Here is a 27,463-nt window from a genome sequence, read left to right as displayed (position 1 = left end):
TTTCCATTATTTTCATTGGCTAATACATGATCACGTGACGTGCAATATATAACATTGACTTGTTGGTTCCATTTTTAGAAACACCGAGTTAATATTCCATTGCGAACTTCATTTCCTAACACTGCAGTCTTCTGGGTGGCGTTCTTTGACCAATACTTTTCTTGTAATTAAAATACACATATTGTTTTTGAAATTTGTTAAAGAAACGACATATCTAATATAAAATTTAAGGACCTTTATTTCGGTTCCATTCAAAATAATGGACTCGCGCTACGCCCTCGGTCATTAGTTATTTTACGTGGGCAATATGACAACATATGGACCTCAACAAAGAAAAAAAATGATATATATGCGCCGAATTTGTGTATCGTTGCCTATATCAGATTTACTGGTAACATATTACTGTGCGTTAAAAAAACGTTCATGTCAAAAGAATGGTAGATTTCGTTAGTGACGGTTTAAAACGTACATACCCATCATGTAAACGAAGTGAAAAAAGTTCATGCCTCACCTCCATGTGATGAAGTGTGTATCGCGAATATATTATAAAATATTTTTTGTGTATACATTTAGATTTTTGAAGCGGATGAGGTATTCACTGTGTCTCTGGCGAATGTTTCGCCAGGCGCTAAGATCGGGGGTCTAATGTCAACCACTGTCACTATTGTCAGTGATGATGGTAAGGCTTCTACATTACATCATACCATGTACATGAAGGGTTAATAACAACAAACCTTACTATTGTGAATGATTTTTTTTTTTACTTTTACTTATACTTAATCATGTGTTTGGTTTTTCTGTGGATAGAGATCAAATAAAGTCTTTCTCTGTACAAATCGTTATTCTATAAATACACGTGCAGTGAAACGTCTTTTGAAATTACTTTTCTGCATTCTGATATTTTCTGATTTTATGAACGCTTATATATGCACGAATTATTATATATATCTAGAGAGAGAGAGAGAGAGAGAGAGAGAGAGACAGAGAGGTTTAATGCTTTAACTACTTCTCATATTGTCATGTTCATTATGTTTTATGTTATTTTTTATACAACAGAGGCATGTGGTGGACCATGTCCCCCTAATTCCTACTGCGACACAAAAACCCAGAAATGTGTTTGTAAGAAGGGATACATAGTTGGTCCCTACGGGGCATGCGTATGTAAGTAATAATGGTATCTTAGACAATTGTGACGTACCTCAATGATATTTAAGCAATTCAGATGTTTGGTAAAAAATATCAAAATTATTTAAAAAATTATATTCTGCAAATAACTATATGATATTAATTTAGATATATAATAAGAGATATGCTCTCGTACGTTTTACAGTACCTTGTGGAGGACGATGTTGTGTCAACGCTTACTGTGACGTTCATTCCAACACATGTAGATGTAACAAGGGATATATTGGAATTGGAACTATCAAGTGTTATTGTAAGTATTGTCAGTATACCTGTATAATTGTATTGCTGTCCAGTATCATTTAGGTAGACTTTTGTGGCCGGGCTGGGGTCCAACATGGCCTAATTGAGAATATTTGATGTCCATGTCTTCACTTTCATCATAACCATAAAAATGTCTTGAGTTGTGTATGATGAACCCCACGTCATAAAATGATGATCCCCACGTCATAAAATAAGATACAAAGTGTGTCACCTATCATGTCAGTGCCGTTCCGAGGCAACCCGTCACGCTTTGACATATGTTTTTAATTGGTATTTAAGTGTCATGTTTTAAATCGTTATGTTCTCCTCGGAGGTTTAATATTCGAAATTGTCTTGTTTCAACCCTACCGACAGATTAACTGTCGCGTTTCTATCAATAGTGGATTTGAACGTTATGTGCCGAATTATTTTCCTTATCATTTCTTCCCATAGATTATGTAATGATCAATGGTGTCTTTGATTGTTTCGTGTTATATTTTATCCACCCTTTCTCTCCACAGTACCATGTAATGGAGCCTGTAAAGATAATGCCATGTGTGTAAACAACAAATGTATATGTAATACAGGATTTTACGGAAACCCCTACGTAGGATGCTATCGTGAGTATCATGTTTGATAACTAGAACAACCACAGTCGTAATATGTTCTCTCCTTCTGGTATATACGTGTATTTGTATCATTCATTTTATAGTAGATTTCCATGTAGTTTTAGAGGTTTGAAATTTGATACAATATTCAAATCGTAGATATTGGCTACATATTAGAAGTTGACTGAAAGTATGCTTGACTTATTTAAAGCTTTAGATTGCACTGAGTTACTTAAAAGCATATCACTAGATTATTCCTCACTATTTTTGCAATGCTTAACGCAGTCTTTCTTATATCGAAATATTCTCGGCCATGCCATTCGCAGACGACTTACTGAAACCCATAATAAAACAAACGTTTTTACTCCTCAGCACCCTGCCACAATAAGTGTGGAACTAACGCAGAATGCGACATATCTACACAAAAATGTCGCTGTATCGCAGGCTATTACGGTAATCCAGAAAAGGAATGTGCACGTAAGTGTTTCCACTAAATACACAAGACACGCTTCATTTACAGAAAACATATAGTATAATTTAATGGAAGATTTCTGCTGTTAAATGTACTTTGTTGAATTTTGTGGGTTTTTTATTTTTGAAATGGTTTTCCTTTCGACTACTAATACAATGAATCACGTTTGACCTTGAGCGAGCAATGCAGATGTGAAGCTTGCAGAACAGACTATTTCTTGGTATAAACATTTCGAGGATTTGGCATTGGTGTTCAAAAGAAGATGTCTCACGGTATAAATTTTTAGCATGTGTTTATTATCGTTTTTAGAGCCGGGCTCGTTTACAATATCGCCAGCCACACTTACAGTAGATGAGGATGCTGGGTCCATCGTGTTGACTATCACCAGAGTCGGCTCCACTATTGGATATGACTTCGTAGACTGGGAGGTTGTTGGCGGTACAGCCGTACCTTTTAGTGACTTCTTCAACAACAAAGGCCAAGTGTGGTTCCTTGCAGGACAGGTTACTGCCACCATCACAATATACATCCGAGACGACACGGTACCTATTGTTTAAGAAGTATATTGTGTTGGGGATGTTTTGTTTATATTAAGATTTCTCTGGGAGCGCCAAGTGTAATTCAATTGTAATTCGATTTAAAGATGCTACACCGCTACCAAACAGTTTTTTTCCTCTCTCTCAAAAACAGGAAAATACCATTAGTTTTGTTTCTTCAGATACAAAAGTTACTTACTTTACACCATTAAATGAAAAGTTTGGGCTTCTTATTTGGCTTTAAATTGAAAATATTACAAATGCTTAAATCCGTGCCCGAAAATAATCTATGGGACTTTATTCAATATGGAAGTACTGAATGCGCATGCACCAAAGGTAAAACAGATTTATAGTATATTTGTGTTAAGTAGACACATATATAAATAAGCTCTTACTTCAGTGTTCATTTCATATGAGATTTAATGAAACGAGCCTTGACGAGCAAAATTTAAGACTTCCGAGACGAGTTTCATAAAATCCCATATAGATTGAACACAAATTTAAAATACTTTTTATCACATATCTATAAATACCTACATAATAAATAATTTAACGTCAAAATGAATTTCGAAAATATAGCATAGACCGCCATTTTATCCCGCCGTCCTCGGAATCCTGACGTCATTTTATTGTTTCTGTCTGACATCGCAATGAATTTTCAGCCAATGAAAATCGCTCCAGGTCATATTACACTAGTGATATATGGAAAAATATTATAGGGCGAAATTACTGGAAATCAGGCGGATATGTGGTTAATTATACTATTTTAAACACCGATAATTGTTCAAATGACGAATATCGTTTATGCTCTGTCGACGGAGAAGCATTTTAAATTTTGCATCGCGTTATTTGCTTCATGTCTTGAAACGCTTGCCAAAATATGTTAGTAATTGTGAATTTACCGTTCAATACTTGTTGACGTAGGTCAACTCTTGGGAAATCAAAGACTGAAATAGCGTAAATGAAATAAAACGTTATATCGACTTCCATCAATCAGTTAAATTTGTAGAAGGAAAAATATTTATTATTTATTATCTAAAAATGACTTGACATATTTTACTTTCAGATATATGAGCAGTCCGAGTATTTCATTGTGAAATTGACTGGCGCACAATTCGGTAGCATTGGACCAGCAGCAGAGTCGAGAATCACAATCAATGATAATGATGGTAGGAACTGTTTATCCCTTATATTTGAATAAGGGCAAACTGAACACGAATTGGACGATGCAGAATATTACGTGATGGATCTTTAGTGGCAGTATTCTAAAACAACTGTATTCGTTTATGTGCAGTTTCGTTCACGTAAATTAATAATGAATTATCAACGATTTAAAATATAAAAGTATATTGTCGAAATCCAAGTTAAACTTGTCGTAAGCCGTTAGAGAATATAACAAGACGAGCAAACGCAAATAGTGTTAATGACAGCGTGTTCGTCATGTAGTAATTTATTGAATATTCGCAGGTTTTTTTTATCCATAGTTGGGAATTTTCCATTTTAGATATTTAAAAGTTAATATGGTCGACAAGCAAGCGACAATCTTCAATAAGGATAATCGCGGTAATTACGGAAGGGTGCCACAAGGGACCAAGTTATGCATATAACATTTTAGGACCGATTCATATAATATTGCTGACTTTGAAAATTGTTATTATTAATTATGAAAAGTACTGAAGAGATCTTTCTGAACCTTTATGTAGATATACCTTTAGAATGTTGTTTCCTTTTGGATATTAGATTGGCTGATCAGAAAACAGCCTGAATGACTGGAAAACGGTCAGCTTGGATTAATGATAATCAAAGTTGATTATCAATATTCTGCAGCAAATACTCAAAAGGGCGTTCTTGAATTTCATCTGTAGTTGATTGGTTGTCCCTCAGTGGCTCTTCTGTCTCCTAGGACTGATTTGCATTTTGTTTTTACAGGTGGCTGTGGCAAATGCCCTCCTAATTCTCATTGTGATGAGCAAACTAGGAAATGTGTTTGTAACCATGGTTACATCAAGGATCTCACTTATGGAAGCTGTGTTTGTATGTATTTATACAGAATCGTGTTTATGGTGGTTTTACAGACTAATGAAAAACACTGGTGTTCTTCTTTTTGCAATATATGGAAAGAACACTAATTTTGTCAAACTCTCGTCTTTATTTCTTCATGTTCCAAAATACTAAAAAGTTCAAACATTTTTAGATAATATGTTGAACTTTACCTTTTTAGATTTTTGGTCTTTTACATTATCTTATTTTTCAATATTACATATACATATATGTATACTTAAATAATGAAAATACTTTTTAAGTTCTTCAATGGCTGAAATTTAAAACTGTATTTTTTCAAACTCTTATCGCCTCGTAATCTGCAGCCACGGACGTCTTAAACAATATCCAAGTGTCCCAATATTTATACTTACAGTGCCTTGTGGAGGAAGATGTTGTGCTAACGCCTACTGCGACCCACACCTCAATGTCTGTAAATGCAAGGAAGGTTTTATTGGAGTAGGAACGGTGGGCTGTTACAGTGAGTATGATTTAAGGTTTTAGACCCTGTTTAAACTAGTGATATTTTGTACGACAATATATCCCTGTTTATGTGTATTTGAACATAACTTTGATAATATTACTGTTAACGCTTAATTTGTTGTGTCGTTTGTAAGTTTTGGCAAACAACTGTACATTTCAATATAGCAAGTCCACGGGTTCGGTATATATTTCTGTCACCAAATAGTTATGCCATTATGCTTACTAGTGTTTATACATGTAGCTTGTACAAGGAGCGCTTTTTGACCGGATCCAACTTTATAAAAGCACACACTCCGAGTCATTTTTGACATTGTCGGGCATTTATACATAAGAACTTAAGTGATATATAGGCATGCAAATATTAATTATTTTAAACAGGATATTAAACCTTAATGACGCGATGGCTGTTAATAAAACTATTACAGAACCATGTATATGTCTATGTAAAGAGAACGTCAATTGTATAACCTAACTATGAACTATTACAGAACCATGTAAAGGTCTATGTAAAGAGAACGTCAATTGTATAACCTAACTATGAACTATTACAGAACCATGTATATGTCTATGTAAAGAGAACGTCAATTGTATAACCTAACTATGAACTATTACAGAACCATGTAAAGGTCTATGTAAAGAGAACATCAATTGTATAACCTAACTATGAACTATTACAGAACCATGTAATGGTCTATGTAAAGAGAACATCAATGTATAACCTAACTATAAACTATTACAGAACCATGTAAAGGTCTATGTAAAGAGAACGTCAATTGTATAACCTAACTATGAACTATTACAGAACCATGTAAAGGTCTATGTAAAGAGAACGTCAATTGTATAACCTAACTATGAACTATTACAGAACCATGTAAAGGTCTATGTAAAGAGAACGTCAATTGTATAACCTAACTATGAACTATTACAGAACCATGTAATGGTCTATGTAAAGAGAACGTCAATTGTATAACCTAACTATGAACTATTACAGAACCATGTAAGGTCTATGTAAAGAGAACGTCAATTGTATAACCTAACTATAACTATTACAGAACCATGTAAGGTCTATGTAAAGAGAACGTATCAATTGTATAACCTAACTATGAACTATTACAGAACCATGTAAGGTCTATGTAAAGAGAACGTCAATTGTATAACCTAACTATGAACTATTACAGAACCATGTAAAGGTCTATGTAAAGAGAACGTCAATTGTATAACCTAACTATGAACTATTACAGAACCATGTAAAGGTCTATGTAAAGAGAACGTCAATTGTATAACCTAACTATGAACTATTACAGAACCATGTAATGGTCTATGTAAAGAGAACGTCAATTGTATAACCTAACTATGAACTATTACAGAACCATGTAAAGGTCTATGTAAAGAGAACGTCAATTGTATAACCTAACTATGAACTATTACAGAACCATGTAATGGTCTATGTAAAGAGAACGTCAATTGTATAACCTAACTATGAACTATTACAGAACCATGTAATGGTCTATGTAAAGAGAACGTCAATTGTATAACCTAACTATGAACTATTACAGAACCATGTAAAGGTCTATGTAAAGAGAACGTCAATTGTATAACCTAACTATGAACTATTACAGAACCATGTAAAGGTTATGTAAGAGAAGTCAATGTATAACTAATGAACTATTACAGAACATGTAAGGTCTATGTAAAGAGAACGTCAATTGTAACCTAACTTGAACTATTACAGAACCATGTACATGTATGTAAAGGCTATGTAAAGAGAACGTCAATTGTATAACCTAACTATGAACTATTACAGAACCATGTAAAGGTCTATGTAAAGAGAACGTCAATTGTATAACCTAACTATGAACTATTACAGAACCATGTAAGTCTATGTAAAGAGAACGTCAATTGTATAACCTAACTATGAACTATTACAGAACATGTAATGTCTATGTAAAGAGAACTCAATTGTAAACTAACTTAACTATTACAGAACCATGTAGTCTATGTAAAGAGAACGTCAATTGTATAACCTAACTATGAACTATTACAGAACCATGTAAAGGTCTATGTAAAGAGAACGTCAATTGTATAACCTAACTATGAACTATTACAGAAACCATGTAATGGTCTATGTAAAGAGAACGTCAATTGTATAACCTAACTATGAACTATTACAGAACCATGTAATGGTCTATGTAAAGAGAACGTCAATTGTATAACCTAACTATGAACTATTACAGAACCATGTAAAGGTCTATGTAAAGAGAACGTCAATTGTATAACCTAACTATGAACTATTACAGAACCATGTAAAGGTCTATGTAAAGAGAACGTCAATTGTATAACCTAACTATGAACTATTACAGAACCATGTAAAGGTCTATGTAAAGAGAACGTCAATTGTATAACCTAACTATGAACTATTACAGAACCATGTAAGGTCTATGTAAAGAGAACGTAATTGTATAACCAACTAAACTATTACAGAACCATGTAAAGGTCTATGTAAAGAGAACATCAATTGTATAACCTAACTATGAACTATTACAGAACCATGTAATGGTCTATGTAAAGAGAACGTCAATTGTATAACCTAACTATGAACTATTACAGAACCATGTAAAGGTCTATGTAAAGAGAACGTCAATTGTATAACCTAACTAGAACTATTACAGAACCATAATTAAAACGTCAATGTATACTAACTTGAACTATTACAGAACCATGTAAGTCTATGTAAAGAGAACGTCAATTGTATAACCTAACTATGAACTATTACAGAACCATGTAAAGGTCTATGTAAAGAGAACGTCAATTGTATAACCTAACTATGAACTATTACAGAACCATGTAAAGGTCTATGTAAAGAGAACATCAATTGTATAACCTAACTATGAACTATTACAGAACCATGTAAAGGTCTATGTAAAGAGAACGTCAATATGTAAAACTAGAACTATTACAGAACCATGTAAAGGTCTATGTAAAGAGAACTCAATTGTATAACCTAACTAGAACTATTACAGAACCATGTAAAGGTCTATGTAAAGAGAACGTCAATTGTATAACCTAACTATGAAACTATTACAGAACCATGTAATGGTCTATGTAAAGAGAACATCAATTGTATAACCTAACTATGAACTATTACAGAACCATGTAAAGGTCTATGTAAAGAGAACATCAATTGTATAACCTAACTACGAACTATTACAGAACCATGTATATGTCTATGTAAAGAGAACTCAATTGTATAACCTAACTATGAACTATTACATGAACATGTAAAGTTCTATGTAAAGAGAACATCAATTGTGTAAACCTAAACTATGAACTATTACAGAACCATGTATATGTCTATGTAAAGAGAACATCAATTGTATAACCTAACTATGAAACTATTACAGAACCATGTATATGTCTATGTAAAGAGAACATCAATTGTATAACCTAACTATAAACTATACAGAACCATGTATATGTCTATGTAAAGAGAACATCAATTGTATAACCTAACTATGAACTATTACAGAACCATGTAAAGGTCTATGTAAAGAGAACGTCAATTGTATAACCTAACTATGAACTATTACAGAACCATGTAAAGGTCTATGTAAAGAGAACATCAATTGTATAAACTAACTATGAACTATTACAGAACCATGTAAAGGTCTATGCCGAGAGAACGCCTACTGTACAAAGGAAAATGTCTGCTGCTGTAATTCTGGTTTTTATGGAAACCCGTATGTAGGTTGTACAGGTATGTCAGTAATATATGTTTATATTTTATCTGAATGACGAAAAATACTGTATATTTTAATTTGTATGTTAAAGTTATAATAAGATTTCTACTTTTATTCAGCGAAATGGACTGGGTCAACCCCCGGTCTGCACGCTACATGTCCCCTTTCAATTTATATATATGTCAATCTATAATTCTATGTTAACCGTCATCCCTATTATATTTTGATCAGAGCCGTGTAAAGGTCTATGCAAAGCTAATGCTCGCTGTGACATCCCTACCCAGACTTGTCAATGCTTACCAGGATACTACGGAAACCCTCTGGTCGGATGTGGAAGTGAGTAATGATTTCTTTATTCTTTATTATTATTTAGCATCGGCCTAGCGCTTAAATCCAGCAATGCTTTAGAAAATTAAAATATCCTGTCAAAATCGCTCTGCACGCGAAGAAATTAATCTATAGTAAAGGAATCCTAAAACGTCCTCTCGGCTGCCTATATCCGTGTTGACATTCCCACGCAGCCTCGCTTTCTGAATTTATTTTTAGAACAGTGGTAAATTTATATGGGGCTTTCCATAATTTCACTGGTCTAAACTGGACTAAGTAAGCACAATTTGATCGTCATTTTGATATGTAAGGACATTTGGAAAGCCAATAAACGCATTTATACTGGTTTTCATTGCCCGCCTATGCACTTTAATGATAAATAATTACAACAAATGATGTAACTAATGTTATTGAAAATCTAAATATTGTCCTGTTGTTTGATGGAAAAAATGCAATCAATTTATATGTTCGCTTTATCAGCCAAAGACTAAAATCTACAGATTGTCATCTAAAAAAGGATATATGTTTGGATTATAAATTGTCGTCTGCAGAAGTTTGCATGTTTGAAAAGTTAAGTGTCGTTTGAAGAAGCTGATACGTTTGAATTATTAATTTTCGTCTGCAGAATTTTGCATGTTTGAAAAAAAAGTGTCGTCTGCAGAGTCTGCTGTCTTCTGCAGAGTCTGCAGAAGCTGATGCGTTTTAATTATAAATTGTCGTCTGCAGATTTCTGCATGTTTGAAAGGTAAAGCGTAATCTGCAGAATCTGATGCGTTTGAATTATAAATTGTCGTCTGCAGAAGCTGGCTCGTTTGAATTTGCCCAGCCAAGCTACATAGTGTCAGAGGACTCCGGGACTTTGATGGTGACAGTAAATAGGGTGGGACCTAGTTATGGTGCGGTATCCGTTGATTGGTCCGTAGTCGATGAAGGTGCAACCCCCGGCGTAGATTTCTTCAACGCCAAAGGAGTTCTGTTTTTCGCCAGTAACGACGTTACCAAGACCATTACTTTTACCATAGTAGCCGATAAGGTAACGTTTCATTTTAAACTGTCAACGTAGATTTAAAGCGAGCGCTGAAGACAACCTGTACTCCATATTAATAAATTATTCATTTTTCAATATCATTGATATTATATAATTTCGACTCTCTACATAATGTGCACTGTCTCGATACAAATAATATTGTTAAAGGAATTACCTAATAACTTACTTTTATAAACACGCAAATAGCATTATGTCAACAGAAGAAAGAGCACATGTGTGTCGATATATAAAACATAAAAGCATGACGACACAGCTGCAAGGACGATACATTCAATGTGTATTTAATAAAACACGAATTCAGTGTTATTCATTAGGCTAAAATTTTCATGGTCTTAACTTTGATACCATTTACAGACATACGAACCAGATGAGAACTTCCGGGTCACTCTGACCCACGTTTCTCGTGGATTCTTGGGAAGTCTGACCTCCACAACTGTCACCATCAAAAACGACGATCGTGAGTTATCTTAACATGTGTCAAGTTTTATCAATTGGATCAATGATGAAAAAGACGTCCTTCCAAGCACGCCATTTCTATGACATTAATATTAAAGAAATGAATATGAGTTCTTTCATAGCGCTTGGTACTGCTATCGTAGTTTAATAGAATTCGTTTATGTTGATAGTATTTCATCCATATACACTTCGCATTTTTTTCTGTGAACGATTCTTATATTTGACATTAAGGCAAAGTCATCATTGAGATACTGCAGGGCACAAAAAAGTTGCAGAGTAGAAAGTATCGCTGTTTTCGTGCTTGTTGCGACACCTCGCCTATAAAACAACGAACTTTGTTTATTTTTTATATAACTGTCACTACTGCTACTTTAGATTACTAAGACTATTTATATCCACGAAATGATATTAAAGTTCCAAACCAGTAAAGAAAGAAAACACGAATATTTGATTTTATACAGTAACGGTTTCGTACATTTTAAACCGAAATGTATTTTACTTTGACTGTAACTTCTACTACTTCTGAGTATAGCTGCCTGTGGTGGACCATGTAAACCCAACTCGTCCTGTGACCTTCCCTCCCAGAAATGTATCTGTAATGAAGGCTACATTAACTTCAATGGGGATTGTGTCAGTAAGTATTTCCCGATGATTTCTCTTATTAACTTGAGTATTGTCACTGGAATATTATCGATTTATCTTTGATTGTATAATAGCATTAACAAACTTGTAGTGAGTAATATTTTCAAGCAAGGACAAAAAAAATAGAAACATACATCAGCTATCAAACACATACACACAAAAACAACAAACAAGAATATTCTCACCTTACACACACAAAATACTCTTGCAACGCACATATCCATTCACTATATACACACGTACATACACCACACAATTCACTCTCAACACACTCACAAGGACCACACATCCATTCATCACACGCACGAAAATAAACCACACACTCCATTCACAACACTTACGCAATCGTCACATAGTCGTATACTTAAATACAGTTCATTACATTTTGCTGTTCATTACAGTCCCATGTGGAGGTAAATGCTGCGCCAACGCTTTTTGTAACATAGCACTGAACAAATGTCAATGCAAACCTGGTTACATAGGAAACCCAACCGAGAGTTGTTACAGTAAGTAAGCTATTTCAGAAACCTGAAATAAAAAATGGCAAAAGCATCTAACAATCTATGTGAAAATGTGAAGAAAAATCATAATTGTGCAGCGTGCGATTTTAAGACGCGACAAATAATGATGTGTTTGTGCATATTTAAAGGCAAAGCTGATAGAAATGAAACAGTTGGAGATATTTTTAACTCATTGATGATGGGGAAGAGTCAATGTACTAACCAAGGAAATCGCCATATATAAAGTATATATACATTTTAGAGAATAAACATTGACCTACTTCTGTTACAGTTCCATGTAACAACGCCTGCTCAAAAATAAACGCCTTCTGTGGAAAAGACAACAAGTGTTATTGTAAGACTGGTTACTATGGAAACCCGTACTCGGCATGTCATTGTAAGTACAGAAGACATTAAATGTAATTGTACGTTCAGAAGCCATGAAAATGTAATTGTAAGAAAACAACTTGTGAATTATAAATGTAAGTAAAAAGACAATCAAAATGTAATTGTAAGCCTAACAGACATGTCAATGTTGTTATTTGTTTCGATCTGGTAAAAATGAGGCAGTAAAAATATTATATGTGATAATTACCTATTGTGTAGTATTTGCACAATGAGGTAAGATGTGTTCGGTAGTTGTCGTGGATTACAAATTCGGAAAAGTACATGTGGCATCACGTCTACGTTCTTCCCCATTTACCTATATAAAATATCATTATTTATCTATCTATCATTTCCTCAGTACCCTGTTATAACAAGTGTGGAAAGAACGCTAAATGTGACCTGACCACCCAGCAGTGCGTGTGTCTTCCTGGGTTCTTCGGCAATCCGGAGGAGGGATGCAATGGTAGGATTAACTTTATGCATCGTTACCATGTTTTTGTTTTGTTTTAGTTTTGGTGTCCAAAAGTCGTTTGGAAAATAGTTCACTTTAATATTCATATATATCTCGTTTTATATAAAATAACTATTGCATAAACTCATACTTAAAGCGTTGTCAAATTCGCCGATACGTGTGAGACTTAAACCAATAAGTGGTAGCATACAAAAACATTACAGATTCTCTTCAAAGACAAGGTGTAATGAAGTTGTGTTTTCCTCGCAGAACCAAGTACATTTGTACTTGAGAAATCCAGTTACTCTGTGTCAGAGTCCACCTCTTCATTGGTGATCGAAGTAAAAAGGATAGGCAATAGTGCCGGCACAGTGACTGTAACATGGGTGTCAGAGGATCAGACGGCGACACACGGTCATGATTACATCAATTCCGGAGGAAAACTTGTGTTCCAAGACGGTGTATCATCACTGACCATCACAATCACAATTAATGATGACGACGTAAGTGTATACCGCACCACTACAAAACAAATTATCGATCACTTACCATATCACCGTCACAATTTGACGGGCTAGTATATCGGAAGTATTTATTGTGATAATTGACAATTACAGAAGTCCTCAAATGCCCCCGCAGTTATATCATTGGATGTGGCATCCCTTAAGACCCTTTTCTGTATATACCATTTTACACTGAAAATCAGCAGATATCTAAATGTTAACCACTTATACATGTATGTCGGTAGCCATGACGATATTTTACATACCACCGTGTTAGAATTAATGTCTCATTTTAGAGCAATTTAGGTAAGAAAAAGAAGAAACAAAGAAGTCGTCTTCAAATCTTATTGGGGGACTGAACGACCTCAAATTACCCATCATCAGTATTCAAACTAATAATAATAACGGGGTAGATATATGATCACTGCCTCAGATTAACCTAGCACCCGCCTACAGAAATATATTGTGTTAAAGTTGCTGCTGGCTTACCTTATAAACATCTAGGTGCACATCCATTGTGCATTGGCTTCACGCCAAGCAGCGACCTAGTGCCGAGTAGGACACGATGTTTAACTAAATAAACTCCAAAAGACGTTATTTTTAATTATCCCTGAAAATTAATTCACTTTCCCGACAGATTTATGGTTCCCGCAAGTTATATCACCAGTAAAGAAAAATAGTGAAACTTTGTATCAATACCTATCAGATCCCGTTCCTATTTCGCGAACAAAAGAATCAGTTGGCTAGTAAATGACATAACTAATTTGTATTAAATATCAGGTGACCGTTACGGCCCATGGGCCTCTTGTTAATTATCCCTGAAGATTAATACACTTTCTCGTTAGATATATGGTCCCCGCAAGTTAAATCAGCAGTGAAGAAAAACAGTGAATTGAGGCAATTATATATAAAAGAAAAACATATCTTATGCAAAATTAGACATGTGCTTTCTAATGCTTAGCACGGTATTATATCATAAGGATGTTTGTATAAGTTTTAGATTCTAAATTTAATCTTGTTTACATTTATGACGGACTACTGATAAATATTATGTATCATTTAACTTACACATTACTTGACTAACTTCAAGTTGTAATTGTAAATACGTAAGAAAAGTAAGGTTAACACTTCCTTGATATTGTTGTATAGATCTATGAGGAGAACGAAACATTCCTTGTGAAGCTGACTCATGTGACAGTTGGTGGTGAACTGGGTATTCTAACTCAGGCAGTCGTCACCATAGAAAATGATGACGGTAAGTTGTCATCTTAGAAAACATTGACGGTAAGTTGTCAGCATGGAGAATGATGACAGTAAGTTGTCATCATAGAGAATGTCGATGGTAGGTCGACACCATAGAAAACGATAGCGGTAAGACGTTACCAAAGGCAATTGCGACTGTAGATTGTTACCATTGAGAATATTGGCGATATGTCGTTAGCATAGCGAACGATGACTGTAGAATCAGACAATTTGAATGATAAACTGTAATACCTCATTATAGAGGACAATAATAAATAGGCGTGACCTTGGATCATGAAGGTAAGTCATGTATGTACATGTATTTACAAATGTATACACTAGTTATATTATGAAGCAGTTTTGAGCACCAGACGTATTGCACATATTCAACCTTACATAATTCAATTTTGCTTGCATCGAGCATTTTCAATGGCTGAAAAATTCCCTTTATCAGCATATAAAGGAAAAAATGGTGTCGCCGTTTTAACGTTGCTTCTGATTGGCTGAGATGACAGCGTAATGATTTCATAAACAAAAGAATCCCAAAATGAATTTTGAATATTGAATATATTGTATTTAGTAAATTGAATTATAAGGATAAACTTGAATAGATTATTTTGCTGTTATGCTGATATAACACAAAAATATTAGTGTTCTCCATCATAAACCGCTTCGCGGAGATAAAACACAAAAATCAGAGTTGAGTACACTCAGAGTTGTGTATTATATTCCCATAAAATAAAAAACTATTCAAGTTAAGCCTTAGATATCAAACTACCCTTGAAATAATACAATAAACATACTTTATGAAAGTACAGGTGTAATCTGAGAAAGTTGCTTTCCTGTAAATCCTGTATGTGTTTATGCCTGAGACCATCAATATCCAATATATCATGTAAGCATTAGAGTGTAACAACTGATGCTCCAACATCGAAGCAGTAATCAAGATTTGCTGCAGCCAAAATGTTCCTAATTCTAAAGAGATCGTCGATATACTTGGTATAAATGCTGTCTTAAAGACTAACCATTTCCATACTTTTACAGAACGATGTGGAGGAAAATGTGTGCATAATGCTTACTGTAACCATGACGACAATAAATGTTACTGCAACAAGGGACTGGTTGGGGATCCAACTGTGAAATGTGACCGTAAGTATTATTTGAATCATGGTATAGTATGGTATATCACACCACACTGAGATTGAGCACGTATCTTCGGAATTATCGTTTAATTTTCATGCCATATAATGTCTTCTAAGTAAAGACTTATTTTTTTTACTTCGTATATATTGCAGTCCGACGTTCAGTGGTGAAGCTAGTCTATAAGGATGCTATGTATGATACTTACGAAGGCAAGTCATGATTTGTTTTCCATTTTCAGTTCCATGTGGCGGTCATTGCAATGCTTATGCACATTCTCACTGCAATATAATCACAAACAAATGTGAATGTGATGACAAATACAGTGGCGACCCCTACCACGGAGGATGTGTATGTACGAGTGGTGGACACGGAGGAAGTTATGGCAGCACCGGAGGTGGATATGTCAGTTCTGGGGGAAGCTACGCTGGCAGTGGAAATAGTGGAAGTTATGTTGGCGGAGGTAGTGGAAGTTATGCAAGCGGCGGAGGAAGCGGAAGCTACGTCAGCGGCGGAGGATACGCAAGCGGTGGAGGAAGCGGGAGTTATGTCAGCGGCGGAGGAAGCGGGAATTATATCAGCGGCGGAGGTAGCGGAAGTTACGCCAGCGGTGGAGGAAGCGGAATTAACCCCAGTGGTGGAGGTGGCGGAAGTTACTCTAGCGGTGGAGATGGCGGAAGTTACCCCAGCGGTGGAGGTGGCGGAAGTTATTAACCTTATTGAGCATAGCTACTCAGAAAGAAATACTATCTTACTAATTAAGCAACTCCTTTGATCCTTTGCTATTAATTTAAAATAATAAAAGCTTGCTGCAATTTAATTTACGTCTTTGTGGTGAGTGTAAGTCACGATATTGCTGTTAAATGACGACATTAAAAAGCTTAGTAGATCACGATGATGATGATGATAAAAGGTCGACGATAAAATGTTTTAGGTACATGTACAGAGGATTTTACGATGACGAATATAGGGCCTCAACGACGACTGTAAAAGTAATTTAGGCGATTGGGGAATGATGAAACCTTGTCTTAATACCTATATTGAGACAGTAATTATAAGAAACAACGTCGATATTTGTCATGTAGATTCGCCGGTTGTTAATACATTTGACTACATATTGAAATTAAATAATATTTTAAGATGAATATTGCTAACAATACATTCAGTGCTTTCTACTTTCTGAAATGAAGCGATAACCAGTTTTGATTGTCAGAAATTGAGAAAATTGCCGTAAAATACATTGTTTTCCAAGATTTTCAAATAAAAAATACATTTAGCAAATGTGCAAATCCGAAATCCTATGCACCGCAACACATTACACACATGGGAGGCCGTCCTTACATGACCCCGGTTGTTAATAGGATATTAATCTAATGAATAAATTGTAACCTGGCAGTATAGCCGATGTTACATGACATTGAACAAGAACCTGGTATTCAGACTACTTTGGCCAGTGCCACACATCGAATGCTTTTAAACCTGGAACCCAATCTACTTTGACCAGAGTCACTCGCCGAATAAATGGGGATCTGGCAATTCAACCACTCTGAACAAGGCATCATGACTAATAAATGATAATCTGACAGTCAACCCACTCTGACCAGTCTCACGACCTATGAATTATAGAACCTGGCGTTCAACCCACTCTGGTCATTGTTTCATGACTAATGAATTAGAATCTGGAGGTCCACCCACTGAATAAGAATATGGCATTTAACCCACTGTGACCCGAGTCTCATGATCAATGAGTTAGAATATGGCAGTCAACCCATGTCGACCCACTGTGACCCGAGTCTCATGATCAATGAGTAAGAATATGGCAGTCAACCCACTGTGACCCGTGTCTCATGATCAATGAATTAGAATATTAAGGTCAACCCATTAGAATATGGCAGTCAAGCGACTCTGACTTGTGTCTCATGATCAATGAATTAGAATCTAAAGGTCAACCCATTAGAATATGGCAGTCAACCCACTCTGACCCATGTCTCATGATCAATGAATTAGATTCTAAAGGTCAACCCATTAGAATATGGCAGTCAACCCACTCTGACCCGTGTCTCATGATCAATGAATTAGAATCTGGAGGTCAACCCACTCTGATCATGATCAATGAATTAGATTCTAAAGGTCAACCCATTAGAATATGGCAGTCAACCCACTCTGACCCGTGTCTCATGATCAATGAATTAGAATCTGGAGGTCAGCCCACACTGACCATTATCTCGTGATCACTGAATTATTATCAAACAATCAACCCTCTCTGACCAGTGCCTGATGACCACTGAATTGAAATCTGGCTCTCTGGCTATTGATGATAAAAAAGGACTTCTTACGGATAACAAGCAGCATTTTTTATAGCAACACATAAACTTACGTTTATGCTCATTTTCGATGATCTTGTATAGGTCGAAGATAGAAAATGACATCTAGTTCATAAAAATCTTTCTATGAAATTTACACCAAACGTTTAGACGTTAATGCACTATCTACTCTTAATCTTAGTAGTTTGCTCTTGTCCCCCTTATATTACCCATTTCGTATAAACAAGACTCATCAGTATAAAGACATTTGAAGTATTTTATTTGAGCATGTTAATTTCTAGTTGAATGTCTACTGGTGTGACACAAAACAGTGTATTGGCTGCATTGGGTGTACATCTGTCGTGAATGCACTGTATCCGCTTGAGCTTTTTAAGCTCTGATGCTGTTTTCATGGTCTTAGTTTCTGTTTTATTCTGTTATCAAACTTCATGTCCCCGTAATTGGAATGAGTCCTGACAAACGTTTCATACAATCTATATGAGATGATAGATTGCCACGAATACCAGTTCCCATGAAAGTGTATATTTGTCTGCATCCTTCTGAATGTGATCCTCTGCGATAGTACATCCCGTGTTCTTACAGTTTATGTCTGGATAATTGACTCGGTAACACTGGGGAATGACACTCTTTCCCATTGACCAGTTAATTTACAAATGTAAGTTCAATAAAGGAAACTGCATGTGGTATCAATGTGTCTTTATTTGTTCCCTTGCATAACATTGAACGTTCATTCAGCTCGTGTTACTAGTAAAAGATTTAGGTTGTCCAATATCTTTCAGAACAGTCTCTGCACTAAATAAGACAGTGAATTTGTCTGCACAGTTTTTCCAGAGGTATCTATCTATTGGAACCTACAAAGAAAACAGATACAAACAGTTATGTTAAAAAGGCCACATGAGCATTAAGATAACCAAAGCCTCGAATCAATCGCTGTACGTCGACAAGTGATATAAGCTCAAAAATATCTAACAAAGTAGAGAACCTGATATTAATGTTTACAAACCGGAAACAATAATAGGTTACTTCAATGTGAAGAAATTTCTCAGTATTTAAGGTATTAACATTCATCTCTCGTTTCCTCTCAACCTCACCTGTATTGAATGGCCACGGGTCTCGTCAGGTACTTTACACATCCTTTTTAACTTCTTAAGTAACTGAGTAGGTGTGTTGTACAAATAGATTTCTGTGTAATAGTAAAGAAACGCGTCTAAATTTTAACTACTACAGTGTAGGTCTCTCAATGGTACAGAAACACGTCTAAATTTTACGTATTACAGATATGAATGTAAATGGTAAAGGTACTAAAATGTAGTTGTCTCAATGGTAAAGCTACAAAAATGTAGATCTGTCAGTGGTATGGGTGCGAAAATGCAGATTTTTCAAACGGTAAAGAGACACATTTAAATTTGAAATACAGGTACGAAAATGCAGGTCTCTCAATGGTAAGGATACACGTCTAAATTTTACCTACTACAGATACGAGTGTAGAACTCAATGGTAAGGATACACGTCCAAATTTTAACTACTACAGATACGAATGTAGAACTCAATGGTAAGGATACATGTCCAAATTTTAACAACAGATGCGAAAATTTAGATATCTCGAATGTAAGGAGACAGTGTCTAAACTCTAATTCAGACAGATTTATTAAAACAAAGACAGGCCGATTCCAAAGCCCACTACGAGTATAGATATATGGATAATTTAAGAAGACGTCTAACTCATGCACACACCCGTATATGAAAACATGTATGGATATGCATGTACATGTCTTGAGTAAATTACAAGTAGATCTCAACATATTTTCAGTCTATAACATGTAAATATTTCGGTTAATATAAAGACACAAATATCTACTATGTAGATGTATTGGTAAATATAACTTACAAAAAGGTCTCTGTACAAAGCATGATCAAATAGTCGTACTTTAGTTGTAAAGAAAAGCACTGTGATCAAAATGGAATTACGACAATTCAGGAAGACGTGATGACAATGATTGTCTTTAATTTCATACTAAGGAATACTTAGTGTGTGCCAAACTGTATCAGTAACTAGTACTTACGAGGAAAGATCTCCGGATACACCAATCTGTTAGGACAGAGTGGATAACAGCCGAAGTATACTGCTTCAAGCCTGTGTGGATAGGAAAAACAATAAGTCTTCTGAACATACGACATACAATCATACCCTGACTGTAACCAGAAACAATATAATGCAAATGCATGCTTTTATTAATAACTAGAACATATATCAATCACAAATAGCTATTTGTGGATTTTTTGAAAACTGTTTCCTATTGCTATTTTTTACCCATGCAGTGATTAATATATATAGACAATAAGATGTTTCTGCGCTTAATGCCTTTCACAGAAAGGTCAATTTGCAAGCTGCAACAATGCATGAAGTGCAATAGCACAAAGATTGTAATATGATTTTTGGTGTAGTTAATTTAGTAAAACTTTCTTAATCGTAACAAAATTCAAATTAATATCTAATAAGATTATTATTTCTAAGAAAAGTGGCAGATAAAATGAAGATAAATACTTTTAATAATATTTTGAAAACAAAATACAAATTCATATTAAGAAATAATATTTTCATTGAAACCTGACAGCTACATTATGCAATCAGAAAGAAGCATTCAGCATAAAAAACAATGAAATATCAAAAATACAACGTCTTACATAGAAACTCCGAAGAACTCGTGTAACGCTGTTGACACAGCTACATCAGCATCAGAAAGTATATTGTAAAATTCTTCTTTCTTTTCCTGATAACCCCAGGCTATAATGTGAGCAGACAGACGTTCCTTAGCTACAGCAAATATCTCTGGAAAATAGAAGACATTTATCAAAAATGCAACAATATAAAAAACAAACAAATTCCAATCAGCTTGTTAAATCTGGGCAGTAGTCTACAGTATGCTGCAGCTTACACTGGGCTATTTGAACAGGACACTACTGTACAGATTCAATAGGAAATTCTGCACAAGTGGTAATGGGTTGAATAGGAAAATTCTGGACAGATGGCAGTGGGTTGGCCAGAAAAATTCTGGACAAGAAGCAACGGGTTTCACAGGTAAATTCTGGACAGGAGGCAATGGGTTGCACAGGGAACTTCTGGACAGGAGGCAACGGATTGCACAGGTAAATTCTGTACTGAAGGCAATGGGTTGCACACAGAAATCGGAACAGGAGGCAATGAGTTGCACGGGCATATCTGGACAAGAGGCAATTAATTGTACTGAGAAATTTCAACAACAGGCCATTGCCCAGGGAAATCTGGACAGAAGGCAAAATAATGCATAGGGATATCTGGACAAGAGGCAATGGGTTGCATAGGGAAATATGGACAGAAGACAATGGGTTGCACAGGGAAACTCAGGACTGAATGCAATGGGTTGCACAGATATCTAGACAGGAGGCAATGAGTTACACAGAAAATGGACAGGAGGCAATGAATTGCATAGAGGAATTTCGACAGAAGGCAATGGGTTCCACAGGAAAATCTGAACAGGAAGCAATGGGTTGCATAGGGAAATATGGACTGAAGGCAATGGGTTGCACAGGGAAATTTTGGACATAATGCAATGGGCTGCACAGGGAAATCTCGACAGAAGGCAATGATTGCATAGGGAAATCTGGACTGAAGGCAATGGGTTGCACAGGGAAATCTGGACTGGAGGCAATGGGTTGCATAGGGAAATCTGGACTGAAAGCAATGGCTTGCACAGAGAAATTCTGAACAGAAGACAATGGGTTGCACACAGAAATCGGGACTGAAGGCAATGAGTTGCATAGGGAAATCTGGACTGAATGCAATGGGTTCCACAGGGAAATCTCGACAGAAGGCAATGGATTCCACAGGGAAATCTCGACAGAAAGCAATGGGTTCCACAGGGAAATATGCCTAGACAAAAGGTAATGCGTTCACCAGGAAAATCTGATCAGAAGCCATTGTGTTCCACAGAGAAATCTGGACAGAAAGCAATGGGTTCAACAGAGAAATCTCGACAGAAGGCAATGGGTTGCACAGAAAAATCTGGATAGGAGACAATAGGTTGCACAGTGAAATACTGGACAGAAGGCAATAGTTGCACACGGAAATTCTGGACTGAGGGCAAAACGTTGCACAGAGATATCTGTACAGGAGGCAATGGTTTGCACAGAGAAAATCTGGACAAGAGGCAATTGGTTGCACAGGGAAATCTGGACAGAAGGCAATGGGTTGCACAGAGAAATCTGGACAGAAGGCAATGGTTTCCACAGGGAAATCTGCCTCGGCAGAAGGCAATGTGTTCCACATGAAAATCTGGTCAGAAGACAATGGATTACAAAGAGAAATCTCGACAGAATGCAATGGGTTGCACAGAGAAATCATTGACAGGAGATAATAAATTTGCATAGGGAAATTCTTGACAGAATGCAATGGGTTGCACAGGGAAATTCTGGACAGAAGGTAATAGGTTGGCACAGAGAAATCTGGACAGAAGGTGACGAGTTGCATAGAGAAATCTCGACAGAAGGCAATGGGTTACATTGGGAAGTCTGGATAAAAGGCAGTGGGTTACACAGCGAAATCTGGACTAAAGGCTACAGATTACACAGGGGGCATGACGCGACAGGGTTTACAGGGATATCTGCGTGGACATGACATGACTGATTGCATGGGGAAATCTGATCAATATGTGAAGAATGCATAGGGAAATCTAGACAAACCGTGACATGTTGCATAGAGAATTTGGACAGGACATGACAGGTTGTGTGTGGAAATATGGACAGGACACGGCAGGTTGGATGAGAGAATCTAGACAGAACGAGACAAAGAACAGTGGGGAAATCTAGACTGGGGAACATGGACAGGACGTAACAGAATGTGTGGGAAGATCTGGATAGGATGTAAAAGGATGCATAGGGAGAAGACAAGACAGTTCAAATGGGGAAATTTTGATAGGATATGGCAGGATGTGAAGGGAAATAGGTACAGAATGTATCCATGGGCAACTGTGGATAGGACACAACAGATTCCACAGAGAATCCTGGACACAATTTAAAAAGTTGCACTGGGAAATCTGAATATGGCATGAATCACATGACATGGGAAATCTAGACAGGACGTCGCCGTGACAAGTTGCATGTGACAGGTTGCACAGGGAAATATAGGTGGGACATAACAGGTTGGGTGGGGAAATCTAGACAGGGCGTAACAGGTTGCACAGTAAAATCTGGACTAGATGCAATAGGTTTATAAGGGATTATTATGACACAACATCATAAGTTGTCCAGGGAAATCTTGAAAAAAAGATGACAGGTTTTACAAGTAAATCAGGAAAGGAAACAACAGGTTTCACTGAGAAATCAGGACAGGAGACAAAATTAAGCATGGGAATAGGAATGCATGGACATCAATTAAGCTATGTATAGGCTTCCTCATTCCATGAAGAGGATATGAAAAGTGTGCAATAATGCCATACATGAACATTTAATGGTACATTTATAAGAAGATGAAGTGAAGAATAAATTTCATTAGATTCAGTAAGTAATATCACCGTGATGAGAAATTATCCATTTGAAATATTTTGTTAGAGAATGAACTACACTAAACAAAATAATAATGATAGTAGTAATAATAATAGTTATGAAAGTCACCCTACCCGGGTTGTCCGTGAACTGCTCACCCAATACTGACACCCTAAATTCTAGTCCAGCTTCCTTTAACTGGAACAAGGTACTAAAGAATGTCTCCGGATCCTTGTCATGTTCCCTGCAAATAATATGTTACACTGTAACTTTCACATGCAATATTTTCTTTGATTTTTCCAAATTATTTCAAAGATTGACTCTGATATTTTTCATACACAATTTTGCCAAATACAATTTGAAATGGATTGCCAGAAATTTTACAGGGCATGTTCTAAAGATTAAATATACCACAATATATATTTTTAAACAAACGATACCAGTGTTATGTTGGACTGTATATTAACACAAAGACTGATATACAGATTATATGAGGAAACTTTTACTAGAGATACAGTACATGCAGAAAGCATACAATACCATCGGTGTGCCCAAACAATATGGAGTGGTCTTGTCTTTTGACGTTTGGCTTCTGGGGGTGATAACACTTCATTTGATGACTGATCATTTCTTACAGAACACACTGGAACTTTGGTGTCACAATCTATCAAGGCATCAGTGTCTGGTTTTTCACTTAAAGAGGTCAAATTATTTATATCACCAGTAACACCTGGTGAATCCTCATGTCCTTTACATACAGTTTCTTCAGGAGATAACATCAGCGTTCGTTGGTAGGTATGATTTCCTCTGGGAGGTAAGTGTAGAGGGAAGTACAAAACCTGACACTTTGGTCGGATTTTCTCAGCTAATCCCTTTGGTCGATAATCTGGCATTGTTTTTAGTACTGTATTAATGGAGGAAAGAAAACTCTCCATGTTAAACTGTGAGTTAAATACCACTTTGTCTGCAACTAGACTGAAATATAAAAAAGCACATACATGTAACCTGAAAACACACTTTAGATGAAAACTTATTTAAATTGATATAAACCTGAAAAGTAGTACCTGGTAATATCTTTTAGATAAGATGTGTAATAACTGAAGCAAATTAAAGAATTTCACCTTCCTTTCAATTTTACATGTTCAGTTTTAAAGTTCAAACATTAAAACATTATACATATATTTTATTTAACCCTATAGCATCCAAACACCTCTTATTCCCAACTTGTTTTTGTCACAATTACTTTTGAAGATATATGAATTACCTGCATGATATCAAAAAAATCATAATTGTGTAGGAACTGACTGTAATGTGCATACATGTACATACAAAATCCAGCTTTTGAAATAATATCTTAAATTCACACATATTTCTTCATTGGTCAAACCACTTTTCATGCATTTTATATGTATTGACATGTTTATAATGAAGAAAACAACTGAATCACACAATTAACTGCTTCATTAGGGAGGTTGTAAATATATTATACAATAATTTTTAAATTCCCAAAATTAACTGTTTGATTTATTTTAAAATAAGTCACATATGATATAAAAGAAACAGAAAAGAATTAAAACAGGAATTGGAAATACGCTTCTTACCATGACAATATCTGATTATATGGAAACTGGAAGTCTCGCTGCAGGGTTTTCTGAACAGGATAGACAAGCTGATTTTCATGGAAGTACAGAATTTTCTTCAGACTTGATAAGTCAGGCCGTAATGCTACCAACTCTGCCAAGTTTAACACACTACTTGCAAATAATATCCTGGAAATTTCAACAGAAAAAGTAATGCCTACTCCTGGCAAAAACAAACTTGGGAGCCAGCATAAAAAATATCTGGGTAAAAAATAACATAACCTTGGAAAAGTTGTATGGGTAATACTATTAAACAATTTACATAGTTTTTTTATGTGTAACTTAAACTGACCACAAGATTGAACATATTGCACGAAAAACAGAGGTACATGTATACTGCAAGAGTCAAACAAAGGAAAGTAACTCTAATAGATAAAATGATTGGTATCTCCTGTATACCTATAGTTACTGGAGTAGGGTATTTCCTGACTGAGATGAAGCGCTGAAGTCCGAGCTCTCCAGTGCCATTTCTTCGCTGACATAGTGACTTTAATGGAATCTGTAAACTGGCCATGTAACAGGTCAATGAGCTGTCGATGGGAACCTCCATAAAATGGTTCAACCATCAAAATATCCCCTGTCATGTCTGTCATCTGAAAATTAATCAAGATAAGCTTTAATCATTTCAAAAAAAGATCCAAATAGTCATAATCAAGACAGTACAGTTGATCATGATCATCAGTCCACTAATAATGTAATTCCATGAGCAATAACTCCATACTTGCAAGGTCAAATACAAATGTAAGTCCAGAAATAATATAATTAGGCTGAATACATATTAAGTTTCATATATAGTCTCAATGAATATTATATATTATGTCTATTCAAGTTATTGTGTTCACAAGTTCAATAATAATATAAAAGTAAAGCAAAGGGCAATAACTCCTATAATAGAATAAGTCTGATTTTCGAACTTGTTTGCAACGTTACTAATGTTAAAGATGCTTCACCACTGATGAAAAGTATTTTTTCTCTATCAAAAACTGGGGCAGACAAAATAGTATTTTTCTTCAGTCACAGAAGTAAATAGTTACTTTACACGGACATTACCGTGACTATTGAAACGTTTGAGCTTCTTATTTTACTTAAAAAAAGTATGAAAAATAATTACAATGTAAATGAATCTTGAAAAAATTCTGTGGCATTATTTCCTATATCGAATGATGTGCTGATTGTGCATACACCAAAAGCCAAATTAATGATCTTATATTATTTTTTTGTGTTAATTAGACATAGGCCTTATATATACGATAAAATTCCCCAATTATTGTTCAAATGATGATCAAGTATCATTTATGCTCTGTCGTTGGTGGAGCGTCTTTAAGTAATTACGCTTTATAGTTGCTTACAAAATACAAATGTATATTCTATTAAACTCAACAAGATACCCACAGTATGCAGTCTTGTGTGCTTTCGAGGCCTAAGAATTTTAGTAGGGAAGTCAGTGTACATATATATAACTGGTCTGGACCAGGTGAATCATCTGCGAACAGGTATTCCACAGTCTGGTCACTACACCTTCTCTCCTGTTACATACATTGTAAACATCAAAGTGATTAGAACACCAAACCAATATTGACATTATCAGATAATTATGGAAACAGCTAAATTGTAAATTTAGCACACAATGCGGTGTGTACTGTACAGATATAAATAACACAGACTCATAATATAATTACTCACATTATGACTTACTTTGTTCAGAACTACATTGTTACAATGATTGTATTACAATACTATAACAACAGTAACTGGTATAAGCTACAGCAAACAGGTCACAGTATGCCACATTGTGTAAGACAGAAAATTCAAACGTTGAGTAAACGATTTTTTTATCTTAACATTTTACCTGTTTAGTTATGATGTAGATGAGGATCGACCGATGTCATCGTCCAACATCCGGACCAGTCCTACCCGCTTACGACTCTAAATGTAGATTCATCTCGCTCATAAAAATGTTTGGAACAAACACAAATAAGAGC

The 27,463-nt window shown here is 35.5% G+C and overlaps 2 protein-coding genes across 6 annotated transcripts; one reads left to right on the top strand and one right to left on the bottom strand.

Annotated features, from left to right (window-relative positions):
* The first annotated feature begins 578 nt into the window (after window positions 1-578).
* LOC138316920 (cell death abnormality protein 1-like) lies at window positions 579-16,817 on the top strand. The gene is made up of 21 exons (XM_069258565.1): window positions 579-679; window positions 1,057-1,161; window positions 1,331-1,435; window positions 1,947-2,045; window positions 2,406-2,510; window positions 2,815-3,047; window positions 4,108-4,210; window positions 4,971-5,075; window positions 5,458-5,562; window positions 9,217-9,318; window positions 9,533-9,637; window positions 10,429-10,661; window positions 11,031-11,133; window positions 11,665-11,766; window positions 12,176-12,280; window positions 12,567-12,671; window positions 13,020-13,124; window positions 13,383-13,615; window positions 14,765-14,870; window positions 15,902-16,006; window positions 16,239-16,817. The coding sequence occupies exons 1-21, from the start codon at window positions 646-648 to the stop codon at window positions 16,709-16,711; spliced, it is 2,871 nt and encodes a 956-aa protein (XP_069114666.1). The 5' UTR covers window positions 579-645; the 3' UTR covers window positions 16,712-16,817.
* Window positions 16,818-18,563: 1,746 nt separating this feature from the next.
* LOC138314889 (tRNA-queuosine alpha-mannosyltransferase-like) lies at window positions 18,564-27,459 on the bottom strand. Of its 5 annotated transcripts, none has more exons than XM_069255501.1 (10): window positions 27,331-27,418; window positions 26,874-27,007; window positions 25,881-26,074; window positions 25,443-25,610; window positions 24,382-24,816; window positions 24,000-24,085; window positions 21,007-21,151; window positions 20,385-20,455; window positions 19,413-19,504; window positions 18,564-19,172 (listed from the first exon to the last, which is right to left on the bottom strand). In XM_069255501.1, exons 2-10 carry the CDS (start codon window positions 26,931-26,933, stop codon window positions 19,053-19,055), a joined length of 1,371 nt encoding a protein of 456 aa, XP_069111602.1. In that variant the 5' UTR covers window positions 26,934-27,007; window positions 27,331-27,418; the 3' UTR covers window positions 18,564-19,052. The 5 variants fall into 5 exon arrangements, with proteins under 5 accessions (XP_069111602.1, XP_069111601.1, XP_069111604.1 ...); XM_069255500.1 differs by having other exon boundaries at window positions 23,976-24,085; window positions 27,331-27,415; XM_069255503.1 differs by lacking the exon at window positions 26,874-27,007 and having other exon boundaries at window positions 23,976-24,085; window positions 25,443-25,575; window positions 27,331-27,459.
* Window positions 27,460-27,463: the final 4 nt, after the last annotated feature.

Source organism: Argopecten irradians, chromosome 2 (assembly GCF_041381155.1).
Source record: "Argopecten irradians isolate NY chromosome 2, Ai_NY, whole genome shotgun sequence".
Classification (NCBI taxonomy): Eukaryota; Metazoa; Mollusca; class Bivalvia; order Pectinida; family Pectinidae; genus Argopecten; species Argopecten irradians.
This window is presented reverse-complemented; position numbering and strand designations above follow the sequence as displayed.

What these genes read in the sequence shown, in the direction of transcription:
- LOC138314889 (XM_069255500.1), bottom strand. Translation starts at nt 26,933, where the DNA reads ATGTACACTGACTTCCCTACTAAAATTCTTAGGCCTCGAAAGCACACA. An exon ending in GTATCCGGAGATCTTTCCTC is followed by an intron (nt 19,505 to 20,384) that starts GTAAGTACTAGT and finishes ACTATTACACAG; the next exon opens with AAATCTATTTGTACAACACA. An exon ending in CCCGTGGCCATTCAATACAG is followed by an intron (nt 19,173 to 19,412) that starts GTGAGGTTGAGA and finishes TTTTCTTTGTAG; the next exon opens with GTTCCAATAGATAGATACCT.
- LOC138316920 (XM_069258565.1), top strand. Translation starts at nt 646, where the DNA reads ATGTCAACCACTGTCACTATTGTCAGTGATGATG. An exon ending in CCCCTACGTAGGATGCTATC is followed by an intron (nt 2,046 to 2,405) that starts GTGAGTATCATG and finishes TTTACTCCTCAG; the next exon opens with CACCCTGCCACAATAAGTGT. An exon ending in CACCATAGAAAATGATGACG is followed by an intron (nt 14,871 to 15,901) that starts GTAAGTTGTCAT and finishes ATACTTTTACAG; the next exon opens with AACGATGTGGAGGAAAATGT.